Source organism: Heloderma suspectum, chromosome 10, assembly GCF_057233095.1.
Source record: "Heloderma suspectum isolate Gila_16-S chromosome 10, 16-S_ref, whole genome shotgun sequence".
Lineage (NCBI taxonomy): Eukaryota > Metazoa > Chordata > Lepidosauria > Squamata > Helodermatidae > Heloderma > Heloderma suspectum.
In genome coordinates, this window is record NC_139467.1 from 28,468,332 (window position 1) to 28,491,935 (window position 23,604).

The 23,604-nt window shown below is 46.0% G+C and overlaps 1 protein-coding gene across 9 annotated transcripts in view; it reads left to right on the forward strand.

Annotated features, from left to right (window-relative positions):
• The window catches only part of GMEB1 (glucocorticoid modulatory element binding protein 1), a 32,404-nt gene extending 21,459 nt beyond the window's left edge, over positions 1-10,945 (forward strand). For 6 of the 9 annotated variants that reach the window (XM_084815695.1, XM_084815701.1, XM_084815698.1 and 3 more), the window contains 3 exons: positions 6,483-6,620; positions 8,504-8,626; positions 10,136-10,945. In XM_084815695.1, the coding sequence (XP_084671821.1) occupies positions 6,483-6,620; positions 8,504-8,626; positions 10,136-10,842 (968 nt within the window). In that variant the 3' untranslated portion in view covers positions 10,843-10,945. Of the gene's footprint in view, positions 1-412; positions 2,803-6,482; positions 6,621-8,503; positions 8,627-10,135 lie in introns of those variants that run through there. The other 3 variants (XM_084815702.1, XM_084815703.1, XM_084815704.1) reach the window with 1 other exon arrangement.
• The last annotated feature ends 12,659 nt before the right edge of the window (positions 10,946-23,604 follow it).

Below are 23,604 nucleotides of genomic sequence, written 5' to 3' on the forward strand. Positions count from 1 at the left end.
TTTTCCGAATAGAGCGACCCCTTGTTCACCAATTTCTCTCCCTCAGGAAGACAGCAGGACATCACGGAGTATATTGAGGAACCCAGTGAGTTAAGATGCTGCCTGTCAATGGAGGGAGGGTATGTGCTTGTGATTGCAAAACACCTACTTCACGTATAGGTGCTACTTATGGGACTTTCTGAAAGATGTATACTGAAGGATCGAGAATTAGTACAGTTTGTTCAAAGTATTACAGCCAGGCAGGACGGATCTTCGAGGTCACGCTTCATTGCTTCTTCAGCAAGGAGTAGCGTGTGAATCTATGGGAGATGTGTTTCACAGAAGGGGCTAATGCAGCAGTGCTGAGGTTTGTTATTTGACTGCATTTTTTTTCTCTTCCAACCCACCCGAAATCCCTTTTACAACCAAACAGCATGGGAGCAAGAAGAGCAGCCGCAGCTCAAGGCAGAAGAGTGGGAACTCGAACTGCTCGAGGGCAGAGACACTCCAATTCCAGAATTACCGCCAAGGGAAGAAAGAGTTATCCCAGATCCAGAAGTGTCATGGGTTGCCAGACATGCTCCCATTCAAGATGCACCGAAGGAGGGAGCTGAAGGAGTGGCTCCACTGACAAATGCTCAGAGAGCAGCACATTTGAGGAACCGACGCAAAACCGATCGTGTTCAGCTTGCTAGAGACTTGGTGCATGCAGCAGAAACAACGGGGGAGCGTACCTGTGAAGTTCTTCTACAGCTTGACAAACATGAGAGTAGACGCCGGGCGAGTGAACATCTCCTATCTCTGTGGGCGACAAGACACCTCGCTCAAAGCATTCGTGGCTCCGGAGAGTCTGTGGCCACTGCTCTGAGAGAAGGCATGGAGGCTTCAGACAGGACCTTTGAAAGGGCCATGGCAGAAAGAACTGCTGCAATGGAAAGGCAGACCAATGTGTTACAAATATTAACGACAGCCTTGACAGCCGTGGTTCCAGGCCAGCCAGCTCCAGCAGCCTACCATTCATTCCCACACAGCCCACAGCAGTTTCTGCCTGCACCAGGTCCTGTTCGCTTTCAACACCTGGAGCATGCTCAACTTCCTGTTGTTGGACCTCCAATTCGAGGCATTGCGCCCTATCATGCTCCGCTTCAGCCTGTTGTTCCTGGCACATGCCAAACACAGTCTGCTATGCAACAAGAAGAAGGCCAGCCCAAGCCACATGCGCCCTTACAAAGGCAGCATCAGTGCACAGTGGATATAGTAGGGCAACAGCAGGTAGCTCAGCAAATACAAGGGACTGTCATTCTGATGGAAGAAGTCCCCACCAAAGCGGGTGTCCCACCTGAGCTTAACCAGAGAGAGGGCGACAGTTGTGGTCTTTAAGCCCCTGGTGTTTTCTGTCCTTTTATTGCCCATGCTATTAACCAATTCAGCAGCCTCTGTTCTATCCATTTCTCTTTCCACCTGTCCTCCCCATACTACTAATGTTGCAGTACTACACTCCTGAAACCGGTGCCCCATTGTTCCTCTCATGCCGTGAAATTAGGGGTGTTTCCATCTCAAGGACACCTCTGTCTAATAGCATGCAGCAATGTTGCAATAGCAGGCCAGCTAGCTTAGGAGATGCAGAGGAAAAAGTGACATTTGGCATTAGGATTAAATGGAGAAAAGAAGCAGATTGGGGCTAGTTCAGGCACACTTGAAGCAAAGGATTGCCTCCCTCCATTGAAAACTCAGGTGCGTGAGGAGAAAAGGTACATTCCTACATGGTCCTAGGACATGAAAAGGGGGTGGGTATTTTGAATCATGGCATTTGTGTGTTATTAACTGTGTTCTGTTCCATCTACCCCCTGCCTCTGTACTGTGTTCTTTTCCATCAGATCTCCTGCCTCCGCCATAAACCACTGTTTTGTTAATACTCTCCCATTCTCACCCTTTAGTGAGAGTTTTCAAGAGGCTGTAAACACTCCTTTGCAGAAACCTATACGTAAACGAACACATAGCTGCTGGGATGCAAACAAATGTTGTTGCCATAGCATGTAGAGAATCTCCAATACGGGCTCCATCTAATAGTTGGTGCATAGAATTAGGGAACAGAAAGGGGGCTGAAAAGCCCCCTTGCACCTAACAGTGAAAAAAGTGCCCTTGCAGTTGTTGACAATGGACAAGCTTGCTCTAATGGAGAGTAAGCACTGTCTTTACAGCTCATTAGCCTCCTCCCTTTCCTCCACACCTTCCCCCTCCAGTAGTTTTGGCTTGCTTGCTTGCTTGCTTGCTTCTCCTCCAGCCATCACTGTTAATACACCTGCCCCTTCAGTGATACCTTAGCGATTATATTTCAGAGTCTGAGAAGCAACTATGCTGGGCAGAGCTGCACTCGTAGCTGCTATCTATACATTTCCGGAAAGTTGCTGTTGAAGCCTTACAGCATCATCTGAATGCCACTGGTGCGGCTGAGGGTTCGTTCTTGCACTTTTCCAGAGATCAGCTTAGTGAACACCTGTGCCACCTTCAAAGCATGTGCTGGAGAATGGTCTCTGCTGTTGAATGGGCATGAGCAGCCATAGCAGGAATAGCAAGGGTGGTGCAACTTATCTCAGATCTATCCACAACATGCTAGTGGAGCCTTCTGCATAATGTGGCTGTTGATGCTTGAACTCAAGGAATGGGATGGTGCTTGGTTCTGTGGAAGCTTCAGGATGTCACCTTTGATACCATTGCCAACAAAATCAGTCTCATTATCCAAAGGCAAGATACAGAAATGCAGTTCAGTCTCATTTAAAAAAAAAAAAGGCTAGCGTTAACCCTGATCAAACTGGCATTCAACCTTGCCTACTTCCTGCTCAGCAACACCTTTGGAGTAGGCAAATCAACAGCATGTGAAATTTTCAAGGAAACAGTGTGAGTGCTGAACGAGCTTTACCTGGCAATGTGATAAAGGTGGGTGATGTGAGAAAAGTAGTGCGAGGCTTTAAGGAGCTGGGTTTTCCTCCTGTGGTGGGTGTCTCATATAAGAATTTTGGCTCCAGAGGGACACAGGTAGAATACTATAACTGAAACGGTTTCTACAGCATGATTTTACAAGCCTTAATAGGTGCAAAAAGCAGGTTCATGGACATTTATGCTGGTGTATCCAGGAGAAGTTGTGACACAGCCATCTTTTGGAATTCACCACTGGCAGGTAGCCTGGCCACAGGCATGTTCTTTACCAGCCTCCTTGTTCTGGTTAACGACATGCCAGTATGTCCACTTATCCTAGGCAACCAGGCTTTTGTGCTTCAGCCATGGCTTATGGCCCCCTATCGCACACCACAAATGCCCAAAGAAAGCAACATTGTCTACTACCACAGCAGGGCGAGACGACTGGTAGAGAGAGTGCTTGGACAGCTCATATCGTGTCATTCACTTTACAAGCTTCTGGTTGTGGACAAAGATATCATTGCTCATGTTATAGTCGTTTGTTACATCCTTCACAACATCTGTGAGTCAAGGGGGGACTTACTCCTGGATGATAACCCCCAGCTTTTAGGACTGGATGCTGAGCAGGATGCCATCAGCATTGGCATGTGTCACCAGTAGTCTGCTCTGCACCCGCTTAACTCCCACTTGGAAACAGTCTCACAGCATGAAGTGCAAGGAATACGCGCAGCTACGACTGACTTTCTTTGGGACCATTACCCACACATTATTCGTGGCTAAGTATGCACTGTTTATGTGCAGACTGGTAGGCTGCACTATTGTCATGTTCACTAACCAAAGGAGGACATTACCTGTTTTATATCCCCAGCATACATATCCTAACTTGTCAGAGCCCCCTCTCATGCCTTGCCATGCCAAAAATATATTGCTTGCCCCATACTAATTCTACACTTGTCTACTGTGTAACCTAAATAAGCAGTCAGTAAAGTTTGTAGCTGAAAGGATGCCTGCTGTGTGGTTTCTCCTAGATGGGTGTCAGGAGTCGGTCTTAAAAAGTGCTCTTCCAGGGTGAGGAGGAGGCAGGGAAGGAGGGGTGGGCATGGGGGTGTTTGCAGAAGGAAACTGACCTAACATTACAGTGGGTTCAGAGAAGGGGCAGATTTTAGTGGAGGGTGTGTATGGTCGGGCTGGGTCTGTGGGAGGCTGACTACTAATCAAATTGGTCTTTGCCCTCCACCCCACATCACCGCTCTGAGAGTGGTAAAGCATTCATAGGGATCTAGGAGGAGCCTGCCTCCAAAAGTGCATTGCACTGGGGGGCAGGGGGCCCTCTGCAATCCCAGACTTAACGTTAGAAAGGGTGCTGTGTCAAGAAAGCCATTAGCGGAGGTGTAAGAGGGTATGGAAGGGGTGTTTGTGGGCAGGGATCAGTGGAAGATCTTCAACGGCTGTAAGGCTGTCACCATAGAGGGTAAGCAGGTTTGGATGGGGGTGGGGTTGAATGTGTGGGCAGTTTTTCAAGACTGGTAGACAACATGCTACAGGTGGACAATGTTTTGTTGAAACGGGCTTTGCCAGCACATGATTGAGTACCATTCTGCCTACAAAAGTGCTTTGCAAGGGGAAAAAATGATCAGACTGGAGAGGGAGAGGGAAGGAGTGGCAGGGGCAGTTGCAGACAGGGGCATGCCATAAAAGATGGTGTGTCAGGAAGGACTTGAGGAGCGGTGTGGAGAGCGTACGGCAGGGATGTTAGGGGGTGGTGTGGCTTAAAGAAATGGACCTGAAGCTGGTGTCTGTGGCTAGCCAGACTGGGGTGGGAAGATATGTAGGTTCTACTGCTACCTGTGGGAGGGTGACTGCTGGGCTCCTTCAGCTTGGTCTGTCTCCTGCTACCCTGCCCATCAGTTAGAATGCATTCCTACTGATCTAGAGCAACTGTCATTCAAAAGTACTTTTGAAGGGAAAAGAAGCCGGCGGGGGGGGGGGGGGGGCATGTTGGTCAGTTGCAGACTGGGACCTAAAGTAAAGGTGAGTGCCAAGAAAGCCTTGAGCCGAGGTGGTGGATGGCCTTCCAGGAAATGTTTGGTGCGTGTGCAGAAGAACATGAACAAACATGCAGCGGTGGCCTTCTAAGAGAAGCCAGTGGCACTGAGGGGGAGGCGGGCAGAGTGGAGCAAGTGGGGTTTTTCCAGTTTGGGAGACAGGAGGGGGTGCAGGGTTTATAGGGGCTTGACAGGCAGCTGCAAGCACAGTCGAGCCTGGTGGCTCCTTCCAACCCTGATAGTGAAGGCTCTTTGCTCCTTGCAAGGTTTCATGCAGTCATACAGAAAGCGGGAGGTGTGTGTAGTGGGTGAGGGTTTGATCAGGACAGTACGAGCATTCGCAGGAGCAGATGAAGGTTATTACATGCCCGTAGGGCAGAGCGAACCAAAAATAAAAAGGCTGCTGACTTGGTGAAGCCTTGCCAGCAGTTTTCCTCTCTTTGGTGTCACGAAGGCTCCTGGGATATCGGCTGAGAGCCAGTGAGGGGGGCAGAACAAAACAACCCATGAATTGGAAAACAACCCATGATGTGCTCAATCATTTGGCAGCTGTATTGTGGGTGAAGTCAACAACCCATGATATGCGTTGGAGCGGGAGGGGAGGCGGCTCAGGATAACTCATGTCCTGCCCTCTCTGGCCTCCTCTCCCTGCCCCCCTGAATGCCCCCTTTCCTTGATGCTCCAAGGTTGCTTGTCCGACCTCGGAGAGGCAACCAGTGTGGTTCTCTCTGTGCTGGCTGTAAGGAGGAGGGGTCGGGGTCTGAGGTTAGATCTCTGACCTCCCCTTTCTAGGTTGGAGCGCTGTTTCTGACCTTGGAGGGGCTTTACGAGCCATCCTGTGACCCCTGGGATGCTCTCCCAGGGACCATAGGATTGCTTTCTCCATTACTTAACATAGAAATACAGTTTCAAAACCCAGTATACAGATTCCATTTTAAGAAAAGATCTGTTTGAAGCATTTTCATGCATCAATTCCATCAGTTTTTCCATGTGAGACAATTCTAGCACTTTAAACAGCCATTCATTGACACTTGGCACAGTTACTGATTTTCCTATGTTTTGCCAACACAATCTTTGCAGCCACCAAAAGATTAGCAATCAAATGTACCTGATTCTCATTTGAGACATTTATTATATAATTAATCAATATTAATAGAACATCATCAAATTAATCAAAAGATTTGCCTCCAGTATAATCCAGATGGGGCCTTTTAAACAGTTTTGCAGTGACCATGTGGGAGAAATATAATAGACTTTCAGAGGTTGTGAAATGGACCTTTTACAGCAATACGGAATTCTCTCCTACTGCCCTCTGCCTTCAGGATCAAGTTGGATTTTTGCAAAATAGGATTCCCTTGATGGCTGATTTACAGACCTGTACATGACTACTCAGAAGTAAGCCCCCTTGGGTTCAGTCAGTTTCCAAAGAAGTTTGCTGCTGCACAATGGTTTGCTGTTCTTGACAGGATTACCAGCATAGCTTTGCAGTGCAATTGCCAAACTGTTTCTTCCTCCTGAGCCTCTCTCTTTTTCTTGTGCCAGAGGATACGCTGATGTTCTGGAAAGGAATTGCTGATGTGGGGTTGATGGAGGAAGTTGTCTGCAACATTCAGAAGGAGATAGAAGAGGTGCTGAGAGGTGTTCAGCAGAGGCTTGGTCAGTCATCCTTCCAGATTACTGGTAGGTAGGAGGCCAGCAGTCTCGGTGTCAGTGTAAAATGATTACCAATGGGATAGACTTCCATGCCCTTTTAACCTTTTGTGAAGTAAGTACGTACGTGTGTGTGTGTGTGTGTATATAAAATGTGTGTATTATATTTACTTAGTCAATTTATGAACCACCTTTCAGTAACAGGACTCTCAGGGTGGTTCACAACTTAAAAAACAAATGCAATAAAACCCTGAAAACCAAAACAATAGAAACTGCAGAAGCTGCAGCCAAACCCCACTAAACCAGGTTGAACCCTGGGGAGGCTAGGGTTCAACCTGCATTAGATTGCACTGTAAATGGGCCAGATTTTTATGGGATGAGTTGGGTAGAGAGTTGAAGTAGCACTCCCCTGCCTGCATTTGCCAGAACGTGCCTCCAAATACCAGTTACTGGAGAACAACAGCAGGAGACAGCTGTTGCCTTCATGTAGGGATGGATGGATTTTGAAAAATCTGTTCCATCTACATTTTGTGGATTGTCAGGTGCCTTTTGTTCCATCGTCCACTCATTGACAGAATTGAATTTTTCTGAATTTCCCAAATTTGTACACATGTGCATTTGTGCAAATTTGCACTTGCACAAATGTGCAAATCCCTCAAAATGCACAAATTTCATAGAAAGTAGTCATAGAATCATAGAATAGTAGGGTTGGAAGGGGCCTACAAGGCCATTGAGTGCAACCCCCTGCTCAGTGCAGGAATCCAGGTCAGAGCATCCCTGACAGATGGCTGTCCAGCCTCGTCTTGAACGCCTCCAGTGTGGGACAACCCACTATCTCTCTAGGTAATTGGTTCCATTGTCGTATTGCTCTAACAGACAGGAAGTTTCTCCTGATGTTCAGCCGGAATCTGGCTTCCTGTAACTTGAGCCCATTATTCCGTGTCCTGCACTCTGGCATGATCGAGAAGAGATCCCGGCCTTCCTCTCTGTGACAACCTTTCAAGTACTTGAAGAGCGAATTTCCCCATGTGCATTTTCATGCTTTAGGCTATGGGGGAAATGCACATTTCCAGCCAGTGTTTTTTTATTTGATGTATTTTTCTTTGACTAAATTTGTGTAAAATTCCGGAAAGTTTTTTTTTTTTTAAACAGTCTGCAAGTCCACGGAATCCATGCAACCTGGGAGAAGTTGGTCTGCTGTGGAATCCGCAGGTCGGATTCATAGAAGTCCGAACTCATTTCATTCCATTGTGGATTTCTCCAACAACCCTACCCTCATGTCCTGCTTTGGGGCTCCCCATAGGCACTTGGTTGGCCACTGTGTGAAACAGGATGCTGGACTAGATAAGTCATTGGTCTGATCTAGAAGGGGTCCTTTTACATTCTTAACAGTCTTAAAGAGATTTTCCGCATAATCCTCAACAGGCTAGTTCTTCATACTGCTTTTAAGCAGACATCTGAGCATCACCACCAGTGTTAAATGCAGCCAGAGATGCCTGCAGGTAGACATCCCACAATCATAACCCTCCGCCCTTGCAAAGTAGTATGCATCTCTTTGGGGAGGAGAGAGAACCCATCTAGAGGGGTTTGTATGTACAGAGCTGTTACTACTTTTTGCAAAGAACCCTCAAAACTGTAATGCTGGGAATATGCTAGAGACCTCTATCGGATAGTTCTTAGCACTGTTGCCAAACTATAATCCCCAGAGTTCCTTGGGGGCAGCCATGACAATTCCATCTTTTTTAAAACTTTGTAATGTAGGTGTCACTTGATATCGTCAAGATCACATGTAACAGCTGCGGTAGCATTAGATAAGCCTATACTGGCAAATAGAAGAAATTCAGGCTCTTTTCGTGTGGACGTGGGATCCCTTTTAGAATATTGGACAGTAATCCATGGAAGTTTTCCCATAGATGCTGCTGTTCTAAATAATGTTGCTCATACTTTTGGCCTGATGGACACAGTCAAGAGAGTGCTGGACAACAGGAAGAGCCAAACAGATCAGGGAGAGGAGCAGTTCCTCTATACTCTTGCAGGTATGTTCAAGATTGGGAGTACATCCTTGGGACATTCCAAACCAGTCTTTCCCAGCTTGGTGTCCCCCCGTCCCCCCGATGGTTTGTACTACAAGTCCTAGCCTTCTTGATAATTGGCCATGCTGGCTAGGTTGATGAGAGCTGAAGTCTGAAACATTTGGAGGGCATCAGGTTGGGGAAGGCTGCTCTAAACTCATTGGTTCATTCTGCAAGTAATGTGCAGTTGTTTCTCTTTTTCCTATGCACAATCCATTCATCTTCCCTCAAAAATGCCCTTCCGTTGAGGAGACAGTGCTCAGATCCCCTGCCCCTTCCCAGCTGCTATTTACATTTTTAAAAACATGCACATCAATTGCATTCATACAATTAATGTCTAGTTTGGCCCTAAGTTAAGCACCTATGCACACATGTATCTCTTTTGTCTCCATCTATTACCAGAGCTTATGTTTTGGCGCTGTGCGTGCGTGTGTGCGAACTTCTTTGATACCACTAAGCACAGTGACTTTTAACATTTATGGTTATTGGAGTTATCATAAGTTAGTATTTATTAATATTGTTGTGTTTATGGATTTTCATCTTTTGCCCATAGGCATGACCTGTGTTCCAATGCTCTTGATTTCTCTACGCAGTTATGATAGTCCTATACTAACATTTAGCACTTGGGAATATTTTTGATTGTTTAAGAGAGCAATCCTATGGCCCCTAGACAGCATCTGAGGGGCCATAGGATATTTTGGATTCCTGGAGCCGAGGCCAGAGTCAGTGCTCCGGCCTCAGACCCAGGAATCCAAGCTCCCTGCCCCTGCCCCCTTGCAGCCAGTGTGGAGAGAACCTGCCTCAGTGAGGTTGCAGATGTGACCTCAGAAGGAAGGGAAAGGGGGCATGCTGGTAGGTGGGGAGGGGAGGAGATGGTGGGAGCTGCTTTATGCCATATCCAGAGACCGCCCCACCTCCTTCCTTCACCCTCCCTGATGCCTCAGCTAGATAAGCAAAAACACCTGTCTAGCTAAAATGCAGAGTGGGGGGAGCTCAGAGGCAAAGTTCACCTCTGTGCTGCTCCTGTTCAGCGTAGGATTCCCATCAGCCTCCAAGTTCGGAGGCTGATGGGAATTGAAATAGGATTGTGCCCCATGTATGTGTTGCAGATTTGGACACTTATATGGGATGTATCTTTCCTTTTAATAGTATCTTTCATTTTCATAGTTTCTGCTGCCTGCAGCCTCAGGGGCGGGGACATTCTTTGGGAAGAGAGATATTTGCTTGTCCCCGCCCCCTTTCCTCTTTTTGTTGTCTGAAAGAATTGGAATTGTCTGCAGAGTCAATCTGTTCCACCCACCTTTCCGTCGTTCTGATGGCAGCAGATATGGCTAAAAACTATTTCCTTGCCACAAAGCTGCTTTGTTACCTTTGTGGAAATATCTATTATCCCTACCTTTCTTTTGTGCTATATCCGTGTCTGTTTCCAAAGCTTTCTCTCGTTCTTGACTGTGTGACACATTCTTCTTGTAGACCTGGACCGCCAGCTGGAGGAGCAGAAGAAGCTTGCCAGAGATCAGAAGATAAAATCTCAGACTGTTCAGAATGTGGTTCTGATGCCTGTCAACACTCCAAAGCCTCCTAAGAGGCCCCGGCTGCAGCGTCCAGCCTCTGCCACAGTCCTGAGCCCCTCGGCCCCCATCCAGCAGCCTCAATTCACGGTCATTTCGCCCATCACCATTGCACCCATGGGGCAGCAGTTCTCTGTTAGCAACATTCCAATGGCAACCATCAGCCCGGGCTCTAGCCCGGTGACTGTCCACACCTTGCCATCGGGCTCGCAGCTTTTCCGGTATGCCACCGTGGTTTCTTCATCCAAGACCAGCTCCTCCGACACAGTGACTCTTCACCCGTCTTCAAGCTTGGCCTTGCTGAGTTCGGCAGCTGTGCAGGACAGCGGTGCCCTTGCCAATGTGGCCACCGTTGTAAATCCTGTGGAACTGGTGGCCATGGAGTCTGGCCTGACCTCAACCATCCAGGCTGTTGAGGGCACTTCGGAGGACGGACAGACGATTATAGAAATAGATCCAGCCCCTGACCCAGAAGCTGAGACGGAAGAATCGGGGGCCAAAGCTGTGATTCTGGGGACAGAGCTGAGGACTGAGGAGAAGGTGGTGGCTGAGGTTGATGAACATCAGCACCAGGTCCATAATGTAGAGATTGTCGTCTTGGAGGACTAGTCAAGAAGCTAGTCCTTAATGTGGCTTAATTATTCATCTCTGTCTTTTAGTTGTTTGATTTAAAAAAAAAAAACAGCTTTCAAGGTAAGTTCCCATGGATTTTTTTTAAAACACATACACACACACTCATTTACACATGGGAGAGAGCAGGCTCCATCTGTGCAAAACAGACCATCACTGAAGGGTGAAAAGAAAATTCTCCTGTCTAATCCCAATCAGTCCATCCAAAGGGAAACAAGCCACACGTTGCGTAACTACAGTCCACAGACTCAGGTTTGAAAAGACACTTCGTGTACACCATGTTTATGCTTGGATTGTTTTGTCTTGGAAACAAATGGAGCCAAGTACTGGAAATTTATCCAACTGCTGGATGAGGGCAATCTTAAAGAATACAGGTTCCTTAATTATTCCTTGGCATTCCACCACCATAGGAAGGGAAATTCCATCTTAACTTATTGACTATGCTAGTATTTTGCTTTTTAGAGAGAGGGGGAAAAAGCAAGCCAACCTGATTCAAGAGATGACGTCCCCATTACCACTCACAGTGGGTTTTGTTGTGTTTTCTTTTCCATAGGGGCTGTTAAAAGACTTTTAAGCATTGCTTAAATTGTGCATGTGTGTACGCGTGCACGCACACACAGGCAAAAAACAAAAAGAGTCCGACATAGAATCCAAGAGGCACCTGCCCTTTGAGTATAGCATTGATGTCCTGGATGTGGGTTGTGCTGTTGCATGCTGGGAGAGCTGGACTCGGCAGGCTGGGCATACCCACTGTTTACTCTGCACGCTGGGAACCGTACCAAGCTTACTAGCTCAATATATATATGTGTACATGTTTGGTGTTTATAACTTTTTGAAAAATTGGTCTACAGGATTCTAACTGGCACCTCACTTCAGCAATGTGAGTGTTTGGTCTCTCTTCCAGTTGGGCTGGAGGTTTTGTTTTTTCCTTAAAGGAAGAGGAAGGAATGAAGAAGGGATCCCCCCACCCCCACCCTTCATTTCTTAAAATTTGGAGAGTGAGAAGGCTTGGAGGGAAATCTGCTTGGCTGAAACATTTGAAAGATTTTGGGACAAGGGTAGAGTGCCATTTTGTTTTTGCATTAAAAAGTTAAACAGAAACAAAAGAATAACTGGATTATTATGTTTATATTGTGTTCTTCCTCCTCCCCCTTTTATCCTCACACCAACCGTGGGTGAGAAAGGTTAGGTTGAGAGAATGCAACTGGCCCAAGGTCACCCAGTGTGTTTCATGGGGGCACATTCTTCTCCTCAGTTCTAATCCAACACTCTAACCACTACACTATCCTGGATTATAGTTAATGGATGTAGAATATTGTTTAGGAAGCTGTTCCACTAGGACTGACAATAGCCAGAGGGTCCTTCCTTTCACCTATTAGCTCTATATTAGGAATCAGGGAGTGGCTTGCCTAAGGCCACCTCATAGCAGAGAAGAGCCGTGGCAGAGATGAGATTCAAACTGGGAACCTCCTGATTTATAGCTCAGCCTCTTAGCCACTATAGCAGGGGTCTCCATCTTTTTTGGAGCTGTTGGTACATTGCGCAGTTTGAGAAACTGTCCTGGGCACCACCACAAAATAGCTGTCATGGGAGACATGGGGAGCCACAAAGGACAAATAACCTGCCCGGAGGTCTACATACAAATGTGACCTGCAAAACAATGACTGGGTTCACACAACATGATAACCCATACTCAGGGTTGAATATGGGTTGCGTGTCGGTTATTGTTGATCTGTGGGTTGTTGTTGAAATGTGGGTTGTGTCATCTGAACCTAGCCGGGCTAACAAACCATGGTTTGTTAACCACAAACAACTCACAGTTCACAACCCAAGGACAAACCATGGGTTCACTTCATGAGTTCGTGGTTAACAAACCATGGTTTGTTAGCGGGCTGGGTTCAGATGGCACAACAATCCACATTATTTGTGATATTTACATACTGCTAAATATAATAAAATCCCTAAGCAGTTCACATATTTCAGCAACAACCCACACTCAACCCTAAGTGTGGGTTGGCATGTTGTGTGAACCCAATCAAAGTTGCAATGTGTAATACTTCTGTCCAGAATCCAGCCAGCCATATCCTCTTCCAGGATACTGCATTCCATTTCTGCCTCCTCCTGTTTTCTGTTCTCTCCCAACAGTCAGTAAGCATCCTGTGCCCACTGATTATGCTCAGTCCTCATTAGGCTGTTTTTGTGGCCTTCCCCCTTTATAGGTTGCCCCCCACTTAAGATGTTTTTGTATTTTGCAAACCTTGAGATTCCCTCATGCCTGTTGATTCCTCCTTCTTGTGCATGGATGGTGCTGTTTTGGGCACAGTAAGATAGACACTCAGAGAATGACTTTGCTATCAGTATACAGAATAAGCAGGGGCCCTGCAAACAAATGTGCTAGGGTCCCATATGGGGGCTAAGGGCAGGTTATGGGGGGGGTTCCCCACCTTTCCCAAACTGGCTCATGGTGGTACATGCATCCTGCGCTCTAAAGCACGTATGCGCTAGCCCACTGCAGGGAAGGGATGTGTGCATTAATTGTGTTGCCTGGGTGAGCTTAGCCAACACCAAGAGCTGCAAATCTACCAGAAATCACGTAAGAAGCAACGGGAGGCTGAGCCCTTTCTACTCATCTGAAGGAATGAGAGAAGGGGAGGAAGAACTTGGCTCAGAAGCATCAATCCTTTAGTGTGTGGTCTCTGATCCCAAATCCCTCCCCAAAATGGATGCCTCAAGAGCACCTAGTATATAGTATGCCTATGTACACCAGTTGCTGGGGAACAAGGGTGGGAGGGTGCTGTTGCACTCATGACCTGCTTGTGGTTTCCTGGTCAACAGCTGGTTGGCTGGACTAGACGGACTCTTGGTCTGATCCAGCATGGCTCTTATGTTCTTAAGAGCGGTGGAGACTGAGTTGATACTTCTCTAAAGTGACCAAAGGTAGAAAAGGAACATCTGTTTCATTACAGTTATATCCCACTTCCTCCCAGGAATATGTGTGTCATCCCCCCCCCCCATCCCGCCCCATTTTATCCTCATTACAACCCTGTGAGGTAGCTTGGGCTGAGAGGTAGTGGCTGGCCCAAGGCCACCCAGTGATCTTCATGGCTGGGTGGGGATTTGATCCTGGGTCTTCCCAATCCCAGTCTGCCACTAACCCAGCCTGGTGCCCTCATCGCTGAGCGTTGGACATGCTTCTAGGCTGATAGGAGTTGAAATCCAAAACATCTGGAGGGCTCCAGATTGGGGTTGGGGAAGGCTGCTCTAGCCGCTACACCACACTGGCTCTCAAAAGCCATCTTGATGACTATGATGATTTAAAATACTTCCAGGTTGCCTTCAGTGGAGGCTGGTGGCTCTGATGTCAGTGGGATGGTGAATCCACTCTGGGTTTCAGTCAAAACTCTAAAGGAGCTATGCAATGTGCCACACACCTTGGATAGCTACTTTAGAGTTCTGACTGGTTCTGATTGAAACCCAGAGTGGATGCCCCACTGACAACATTAAATAGGCCAATACAGTAATAAACAGCATAATTTTCATAAAAACAACCATCTAAAACATTAACAAACAAAAACATAATTAGGGGAAGGCCAGAGAAAACAAGTAGATTTACTTGTGTGTATGTGTTTGTATATATGGTGGTGTGCTTTACTTATTTATAACCTGTCTCTCTTCCATGGTGTAACTCGAGATGGGGTACATAGGATTTCCCAGCAGTTCCCTATCCAGACACTGACCAGAATCACACTTGCTTAGCATCAGCAAAGTTGCTGCATTCAATCCCAAAGTATGGAGGGTGTTTTCTCTGAGCCTAAATTTTTATTGCTTGTTTATGTATTTTATTACATTTGCATACTGCCCAATAGACGAAGCTTTCTGGGGGGTTCACAACAATTAAAACCATAAAATACAAGACAATAAAATACAGATAATAAAATACAATATAAAAGTTTAAAACTACAATATAAAAATAATAAAGAGAAACTAGCAGCAGTGCACCAATTTAAAATAAAATACCAAATAAAAACAAACAGAAAAACTAAAATGCTTGGGAGAATAGAAAGGTGTTCACCTGATGCTGAAACGAGCACAATGTAGGCTGCAGACAAACCTCTATGGGAAGCTCACTTCACAACTGGGGTGCCACAGCAGAAAAGGCCCTCTGCTTGGTAACCACCCACCTCACTTCCTTTGGCAGGGACTCCTGGAGAGGGGCTGCCGAAGCTGGTCTTATGTATGTAAATCCTCCCCTCCCCACCACCACCCAGTATTAATTAAAGCCCTATGCGCAAGTACTGATGTTAAGAGTATTCCATCTACTGAAGGTGTATTCAGCAGGGTTGCATTTGGGCACACCTTTTCCCCATTTTTATATAGTCATCATTTCAGCTATCAGGGTTTGCGGGATTCTTTTCTCTTAGCATTGGCCCAAAGAATTGATCAGCATTCCTTTTCGCAGACAATATAGTCTGATCAATTGGTTATAAACTAGGATGTGCTCAAAGGAATTGTTTCTGAGGAAAGGCCTAAGACATATATATGGAGAACAGATGACCATAAAACAGAGTAAGCTAGATCTTACTGTTATCTCTAGAGATCTGCTCTGAATCCATGGATGGATGGAACATTTTAAAGCTTCCAGGTTAAAAGCAGGTCAGACAGTTGATGAATTCCTTGTTTTGGAGGTGTAAAGTTGCCTGGAGTTGCAGAACAGGAAGGAAGCATGCTCTGGCCACTGTTACAGGCCAGAAAGCTAAATGCCACTGGGAAGTTGCACCCCCTGCCTCCCAGAGAGAACATTATTGCAAGAGGAAGCTTGGCCAGGCCCCCTCCATCAGCCAGAGAAGGAGCAGCTGTGGGGAGCTCATGTCCCCCCCCCCTCCACCGTCAGAAAGAACGTTCAGCTCCAACTGCCAGATGCCCTGGAATTACGGAGCTGAAGGGAAGCACACTCTGACGCCATCCATTGGCCAGACTAAGGGCTGCTGAGTGGTGTGTTTATATGTGTGATGGGTATTTTTATTTTGTTTTGTATCATTACTACTTCATGTAAGCTGCCTTGAGGACCATCCAATTGAAAGTTGGGATATAAATCTCCAAAATGAAAACACACACACACCCCCAACAACCATAAATAATAAAGGGCACCGTTGAGTTCTGCCTGTTCTTCAATTACTCAAAGCTAAATTGCCTTCCCACTTATTCTACAGAGTCAAAATATGGGCGTCCAAGAGAATGGCGTTCAAGATAACGAATGGGACCTGCAACAAAACGTTGCAACATACTGTCCCCATCTCATGGCAGTGCTTCTGTCCAGGGTTCCAGCCAGCTAGGCACACCTTCCACCAGGGAGCTCTCAGGGGACTCAAGCAAGGCAATTTACAGCCTCAGTTTTCCTTCCAACTAACACTCAACATTCAGTGGCTACTAAGCTTGCTCAGTCTTCATTGGGTGGTTTATTGGAGTGGGAGTTACTTCCTTTGAGGTTTTTGTGTGTGTATTGTATTTCTGCAAATCTTAGGGCTCCCCTGAGCATGCTAATACCACCCTCTTGTTTATCAGTGGGCCTGTTTTGGCTCCGTTTCTGTCAGCACTCACCACCTCAATTTGTTCTTAGAGGGAGCAACAAGGAACTCCTCAGAATACATTCCTGAGATCAGTTTTGGGTACATCTGAAAAACAACTCCTTCTTACTGTTTAGATCTGGCTCTGGTGTGTGATTCAGTTGGGATAAATACCAAGTTCTGCATTTAAAAAAAAAAAATCTGGATCAAAATACAATCTATGGGGGATGGCAGATTACCCAAACTGTGCTTCCAGTTTTCAGAAACGTTATGGAAGGTAAGCTGGGTCAGGGACATTGAATTCAAACATATGGATTTTCCCAATAATACTTAATTTTATTTACAGCTCTGTTATATAATTCTCACATGAGTAGGATTACTCTCCAAATATCCAGTTCATATTAATGCATCTTTGAACTGAATGCATGCCAACTGCAATGTTGGATGGGTGCTACTTTAGAAAACTCAGCTTATTTTGAGACACTGTCTATGTGGTCAAGGCTCAAGTTTGTTAGTAAACAGAGACAGGGTATGTGCTGGAGGAAATTGCATGTTTTGCCTTTAAGTTGGCATGCATACAGCAAAAACAGTTTTAGCTATGAACATGCTTGATTGCTTTTATGATAATGGAGTGTGGTTTTAACTCACTTCTGCATCTTCTGTTTTATTTTGCTGTATATGGTCTTCTTGACAAACAACATTTCTTCTGATTCTGGCATGTCATATCTAAAGGGATAGGCAAAGAAACAGCAGCTGAAATTGTTAGCTGTAGTAGTTTTGGTAGGTTCAGCAGAAGAGGCTTGGTACTGCATTTTCATTTCCTTTAACTTCTGATGTAATTGCTCATGTCTTGTGGTACATACTGTTAAAAGAGCTAGCACAGGTCCACAGCAACACTTTAAAAAAATCAGGTCATTTCTGAGGCAAGTCATATGACTGGAGAATAATTATTTAACGATATTTATGAATCACTTCCATTAAAAAAGTCAAAGTGATGTACAAAACCCAAGTATTTTATTTATTTCATTTCTATGTCACCCAATAGCCAAAGCTCTCTGGGCAGTCCACAAGAAGTATTTATGCATAGGACATTATTACGTTCCTGGGAGATGGTATGTTTTTCCATAGGCATCAAAAACCCTGAAGGTTTGTGCCTGCCTAATTTGTAGTGGTAGAGCAGTTTTCCCCAACCTGGTGTCCTCTGGGTGTTTTAGACTACAACTCATAGAATTCCTGATCAATAGCCATGTTGGCAAGGGCTGATGGGAGCTGAAGTCCACAACTTTTGGAGGACACGAAGTTGGGGAAGGCTGTGGTGGGGAGTTCCGGAGAGTGGGTGCTACAATAATAAAAGTCTTATTCTGAGCCACGATCCAGGTAATTTAGGCTTAACTATAGTGGCAGGTCAAGCACACATATATAAAGAATGGAAGACAGCAAGAGTGGACTAAAGGCAGATCATGCTAAACGAGGGATATTGAACCTCTTTGAGATCGAGGGCCGAATCCAATTTTGGGCCTTCAGCATCATTCCAGTGATGGGCGGGACAAAAGGGGTGGAGCCACGATTACAAAAAATATCAGCGTAGTTTAGTTTCAAGCTCGTACTGCCAAGAACTCCGTCTTAGGACAGGCATTTCAACCTTTCAGAATGGGAGGGGGGAAAACATGCAAAAGCTGTGAAGCCACCAAATGAGCAGGGGGTTGGAGGAAAGAGGGTATGGCCAAGGGAAGGAGGCATGGCCATCTGGGGGACCCCAGAGAGCCTGATTTGGCTTACAGGTGGGCCAGATTTAGCCTGTGGGCCTGAGTTCCGACACCCCTGGGCCAAACTGTTCTTTTAATTTTTAAGAAGATAAATGGTGCGTGACAAGGAAAATGCATTCGATCTAATTTATTTGGGTTTTAATATTGCATTGATACTTGAAGTTATTTCTTCACCTATTCCTAAACTGAAAATGCAGAGCATCGGTGCAAACGCTGAAAAAGACTAATCTTACCAGCGGCTGGGAGATCTGAAAACAGAGGGGCCGCTTTATCCAAAGCCATACTGAGCTCACAATGGCAGGGCAGAAGGGCGGGAGAAGGAGTATTTTTGCTTCCTTCTCCCCTTTTCAGAGGGGGAGTTTTCAAACATCATGTGGACCTTGGGACACCCTGCCAAAGATCATAGGATTGCAGCCTAAGTTGCGTAAAAATCACACAACTGTTTTAGCTCTTGTGTTCACTGCTCCGAAATCTGTTCTAGAAATGGAGCAGTATACACATATTCTAAGTAAATAAATAAAGAGTGATTATATGGCAGGCAAAAGGTCTAACTAGATGTGATTCTAACTGTCTTTGCACTTAAATGGCATGTGTGTTTTTTTATGCAAAGAGATGCTCCAGAGGGAGGGGCTGATAATTATAAGGATCACTGCAGGCAAGGAGGGGGAGTTTGACCATTTCCTACGCTGATGTGGTCCAGATGAAAATGACCCCTTTGAAGCTGCTATTTGCATTGGAAAGAAGTTCCCCATTTGCACCTATCCAAATAGCAGCTTCGAAGGGTCACAGCTGCGGAGGAAAGAAGATAAGAACAGCCATGCTGGATCAGACCAAGGGTCCATTTAGTCCAGCATTCTGTTCACACAGTGGCCAACCAGCTGTCGACCAGGAACCCTCAAGCAGGGCATGAGTGCAACAGCACCCTCCTACCCATGTTCCCCAGCAACTGGCGTACATAGGCTCACTGCCTGGAAGTAGCATAGCGCCAAAAGGACTAGTAGCCATTGATAGCCTTCCCCTCCAGGAATTTCATTTGTCTACCCCCCTTTTAAAGCCATCCAAATTGGTGGCCATCACTATGCCTTGTCATAGCAAATTCCATAGTTTGACTATGTGGGGTGTGACGAAGTCCTTCCTTTTATCTGTCCTGATTCTCCCACCAATCAGCTTCAAACAGCCGTTGTCACAATTGTGTTGCAAATCAGAGAAACGGCCACAAACTGCATCTTTAAAAGATGAGGGATAGGTGGGGGAGACAACAGGGAAAACACTGGAAATGCAACAGTTGGGACAGCAATGTCACCTGGATTTCCTCTTAATACATGGGTGAAGAACTCCTTTCAGCCTAAGGGCTGAATTTGGTTTTGGAGACGTGCTCAGAGGCCACATTCCAGCAGTGGGCAGGACCGAAGGCAAAAGGCATGTGGCCAAACTTCCCCAAATGCCAGCAGTTTAGCTTAAAGCTCTTAGGCCAGTAACTAAGCCTTAGGAGAGGCATTTCAACCTTTTAGAATGGGGAAAAGATGCACAAAAGCCAGGAAACACCCAAACGATTGATGGGTGGTACATAGGGTTTTGCAGCCCTGCTGTAATAACTGGTAATGTCCGTTCCAGAGAAAAACACCTCTTGTGTTGCGTGATTCCAAAAGCAGGGCCAGTCCAAGACATTTTGTTGCCTAAAGCAATGGAGAAAATCCCCCCCCCACCATTCCATTGTACCTACAGAAGCCAACAGATTTGGCAGTTGAAACTTACATTAACACTGGCAACAGGCCAGCATCCTGCATCACACCTGAGAGCAGCAAGCTAGTTTACGGGGTGCAGGACAGGCTGTCTTCTAAGAGAGGGGAATGGTTAGGTATGCCCGCAGCATCTGCCACTTGAGGCATTTGCTTCCCTTTGCCTAAGGGGAGGGCTGGTCCTGCCAAAAAGAGTGGTAATGAAAGGCAAACTTTTAATATGGAGGGAAGAAGGCAGCAGAATTCCTTCAAGATCATTTTCAGAGATCTGTTTTATCCAGGATTTTTCTTCTTTTTCTTGTGATGTCAAAGGGAAGTAAGAGTGCGATAAAAACTGTGATGGTGCTGTTAAGAGGCACTGTTATTGAGAAGATGCAGGAACTCTTGCAAAATGAACTGGATAGCCTCATGTGAATGGGAGTGAAGAGGAAATAGAATGACATTCAGTGGGTCACAATATGTAGTGGGAAACTGACTACGGGAGCAATCCTATGCATGTTTAGACAAAGGCCTACAACTCCTAGCATGCCCCAGCCAGCTTCATGCATAGGATTGCGCCCTAAAACTCTTTTGCTATCTACTGGCAAAACTGGAAATAACAAGAGAGATCTGGAGATCTTCAAGGCTTGTTGACACAAACTCTCATCAGGAAATACTGGCTTGGTGGTGAGGCAGTGGGCCCATGCACATGCTTCTGCTGCGTGTGTGACGTAATGCATAACTTGGGTATACATGTGCATGAGCCAAATTCCATCCCTTTTTTAGGTGGAAGTATTACAGGAATTGGACATCACTGCTTAAGGGTGTGTGTGTGTGTACACCTGTGTATAGCTCTTATTAAACTGAGCAGGGGTAGGGACCTGTGTCCTTGGCCTAATTTCAAAAGCCCTCTGCACACATTAGTTCATATCTCTGGCATGCATCCTGGTATCTCCCTAGCCTGAATTAAGCACTTCACAGCTCCAGCTTAGGCATGCTTACTCAGACGTAAGTCCCACTGAGCTTATTGGGGTTGACTTCCATAAGTTGTTCTTAGGACTGCAGCTTTAAAGTCCGGTTGATTTCATTAGGAGGGATTTGAAGCATGTGCTTAATCCTGCCTCTGGCATCAAGACTGGACCTGGAAAGTGAATGGGTTGTGCCTGAAATAATGTTCTAGCTGTCTGAAGGAAGAACTGTGTGATGGCAGAAACAATCCCCCAACTCTCCTGCCCGAGACATGGTTATCTGCTCTGCTCCTCCCCAATCTGAGTGGGGGACGGTCAGGGCTCCCCTTATGACCTGGACCCCCAGAGCAACTCCTTAAAGATCTCTTGTGTCCTTAACAGTCCCACCTTCCTTCTTTTCCCTTTCCAGTAACGTGGGGTTTAGGCTGTAGGCGTGGGGTGATTGACACTCTAGACACACGGTTTAACCACAACAGTTTACTGGTAAATGTAAAGCTAGGAAATCATAACTAAAGGTATTAACTCAATAGAGCTGAGTGATACAAAACACCCTAAGAGAAAATAAAAGTTGCAAAATGCAAGTTCCTTTACCCTAGCAGTACTTAGACTTCTCCAGACTGCTTCTTTCTGCTCCATCTTCAGGCTCTGGTCTCCCCGACTCTGTTCTTACTGGCTATCTCACTCTCTTTATATACCCTCCTCCCTCAAAACCGAAAGTACTACTTCAAACCTGAAGAAATGAAACTTAACTGGAGAAATGAAACCACTCCTCTCAGGGATACCTCCTCCCAACAAAAACTTCAGGCCTCTAGGCCTGGCCTTTTTTTCCTTTGCCTCTGTAGGCCTCAAACTTTCACAGGGACATGTGGTTCCAGGCAGGGGCTGCTCTTTTGCTGAGGCCAAGACAGCCAGGACCACCACTGATATCAGTGAGGGAGGAAAACAAGTCCCTGCAGCCCCCTCCTCTGTGGATTCCAATTGCCATCAAGTCAGCTGTCTGAGGGAAGAAATGTGGGAGAGCAGGAGCAGCCCTGTCTTCCACCCTCTGGTGGAGATGTTATCTGATATGTTCCTCAGTTTGGTTCTGGGTGGGTGTGGGAAATGGGTGCTTTATAGAAATAAAATACTGGGGTGACTTTGGGCCAGCCCCTGACTCTCAGCCTAAGCTACCTTACAGGGTTGTTTTGAGGATAAAATTGAGAGGAGGATAATGAAGGCCTCTTGGGTTCCCTGGAAGACAAAAAAAGGCAGGATATAAATATAATTATGTATGTGTGCGTGATGTGTGTGTGTGTGTATATGAATGACATGAGTTTTATTCTCTATCTCTTATATAAGAATACGGCAGTGTAAGGCTTATTACTAGAGATCTACTAAACCAATTTTGCTCATTTTTGTTTTAAACTGAAGCTTGAGCAGTGTAGACTTGCAGAAAATTTTGAAACTTCAAAAAAGTTAAAAGCTCAAGCTTTGGGCAGCTCAGGAAGGGAAAAGGGAGAGGGATGAGGGAGGTTAATGCATATGCCCCACACTGTCATGTGACACAGTGTGTGTATGCACCTGTAATAATTCTCACTCTGGTGAGCTCTTAGAGTGCTGGGCCGATGAAAGGACAAGCACAGAATGTTGGGAAAGGGGCTGAAGAAAAGTCAGTTGATGATAGTTAGAGGAAGAGGAAGAGAAGCTGAGGAGAAAGAGCTGAAAGGACACCAAAGGAAGAAGAGAGAGAAAAACAAGAGACAAAAACAGACAAGATACCAGAAGGAAATACAGAATCGATAGAGTAGAAAAAACTTGTTTTTTTAAAATAATAATTTGCATTGATTATTTTTTAAAAACATTTTCAAATTTTGAAACTCCGAAAAATTCCAAAGCTGGAGCTTTTATAGCAAAACAGTATGTTTCTTGGCTTCACGCCAAACAATCTCCTATACCTCAGTGGTTCAGTGCCAGTTTATTTGCTCTGCTCCAAACAGCGCCTGATCTGACATCACTTGTTTTTGACCTCAAACTTCAAGAAATGGTAAATGATTTTGGGTGGTTGTTTTCACCTTTTCTGGTTTATCTGTAGTACATTTATTTTAAATGTGTAAAGTTGTTCCAGTCGCAAGGGAAACAGGCAAACATATTTTTATCCAGTCATTCTCAGACTACTAGCCCCATGGCGACAGGGGATTATGTGCATATATACATAATATATACACAACTTTCATGTCCAGGGGTCCCAAACTGCCACTCCCGATATTCATTTAACTACTGATGAGGGCGGAAGCCAAAACGTTTAGCTGAAATATATTTTTGAATACTCTGTTGTTGGTCTTTCCATCTTTCGTGTGTGTACGCGCACACACGTGCGCATATATACATAATATTTATGATATATATGGGTGCCTGTGCCTTTAAAAGCCTTCTCTCCCCCCCCCCTTTCCTTGGCAGAATTTTTATTTCCCCACGTCTTTCCTGAAGGGGGCGCTGTCGAACCCTCCCCCCCCCTCCCTTTCCCCAAGGCCAATCACATGCTTACCTACCCTACCATTCTCTCCCCTGCCTTCTCGCGCCGCGCCTGCTCAGTAGAGGCGCGCGCGCGCGCGCTCTTTACCTCGCCGCGTGACACCCAGCCCCGCTGCCCGCTCGCTCTCTCATTCTCTCTCCGCCGCGCGCGAGCCTGCCTGCGTCTCTTGCGTGCGCGCGGCCGGCGAGGACTATAGAGAGGCGGGCTGTGGGA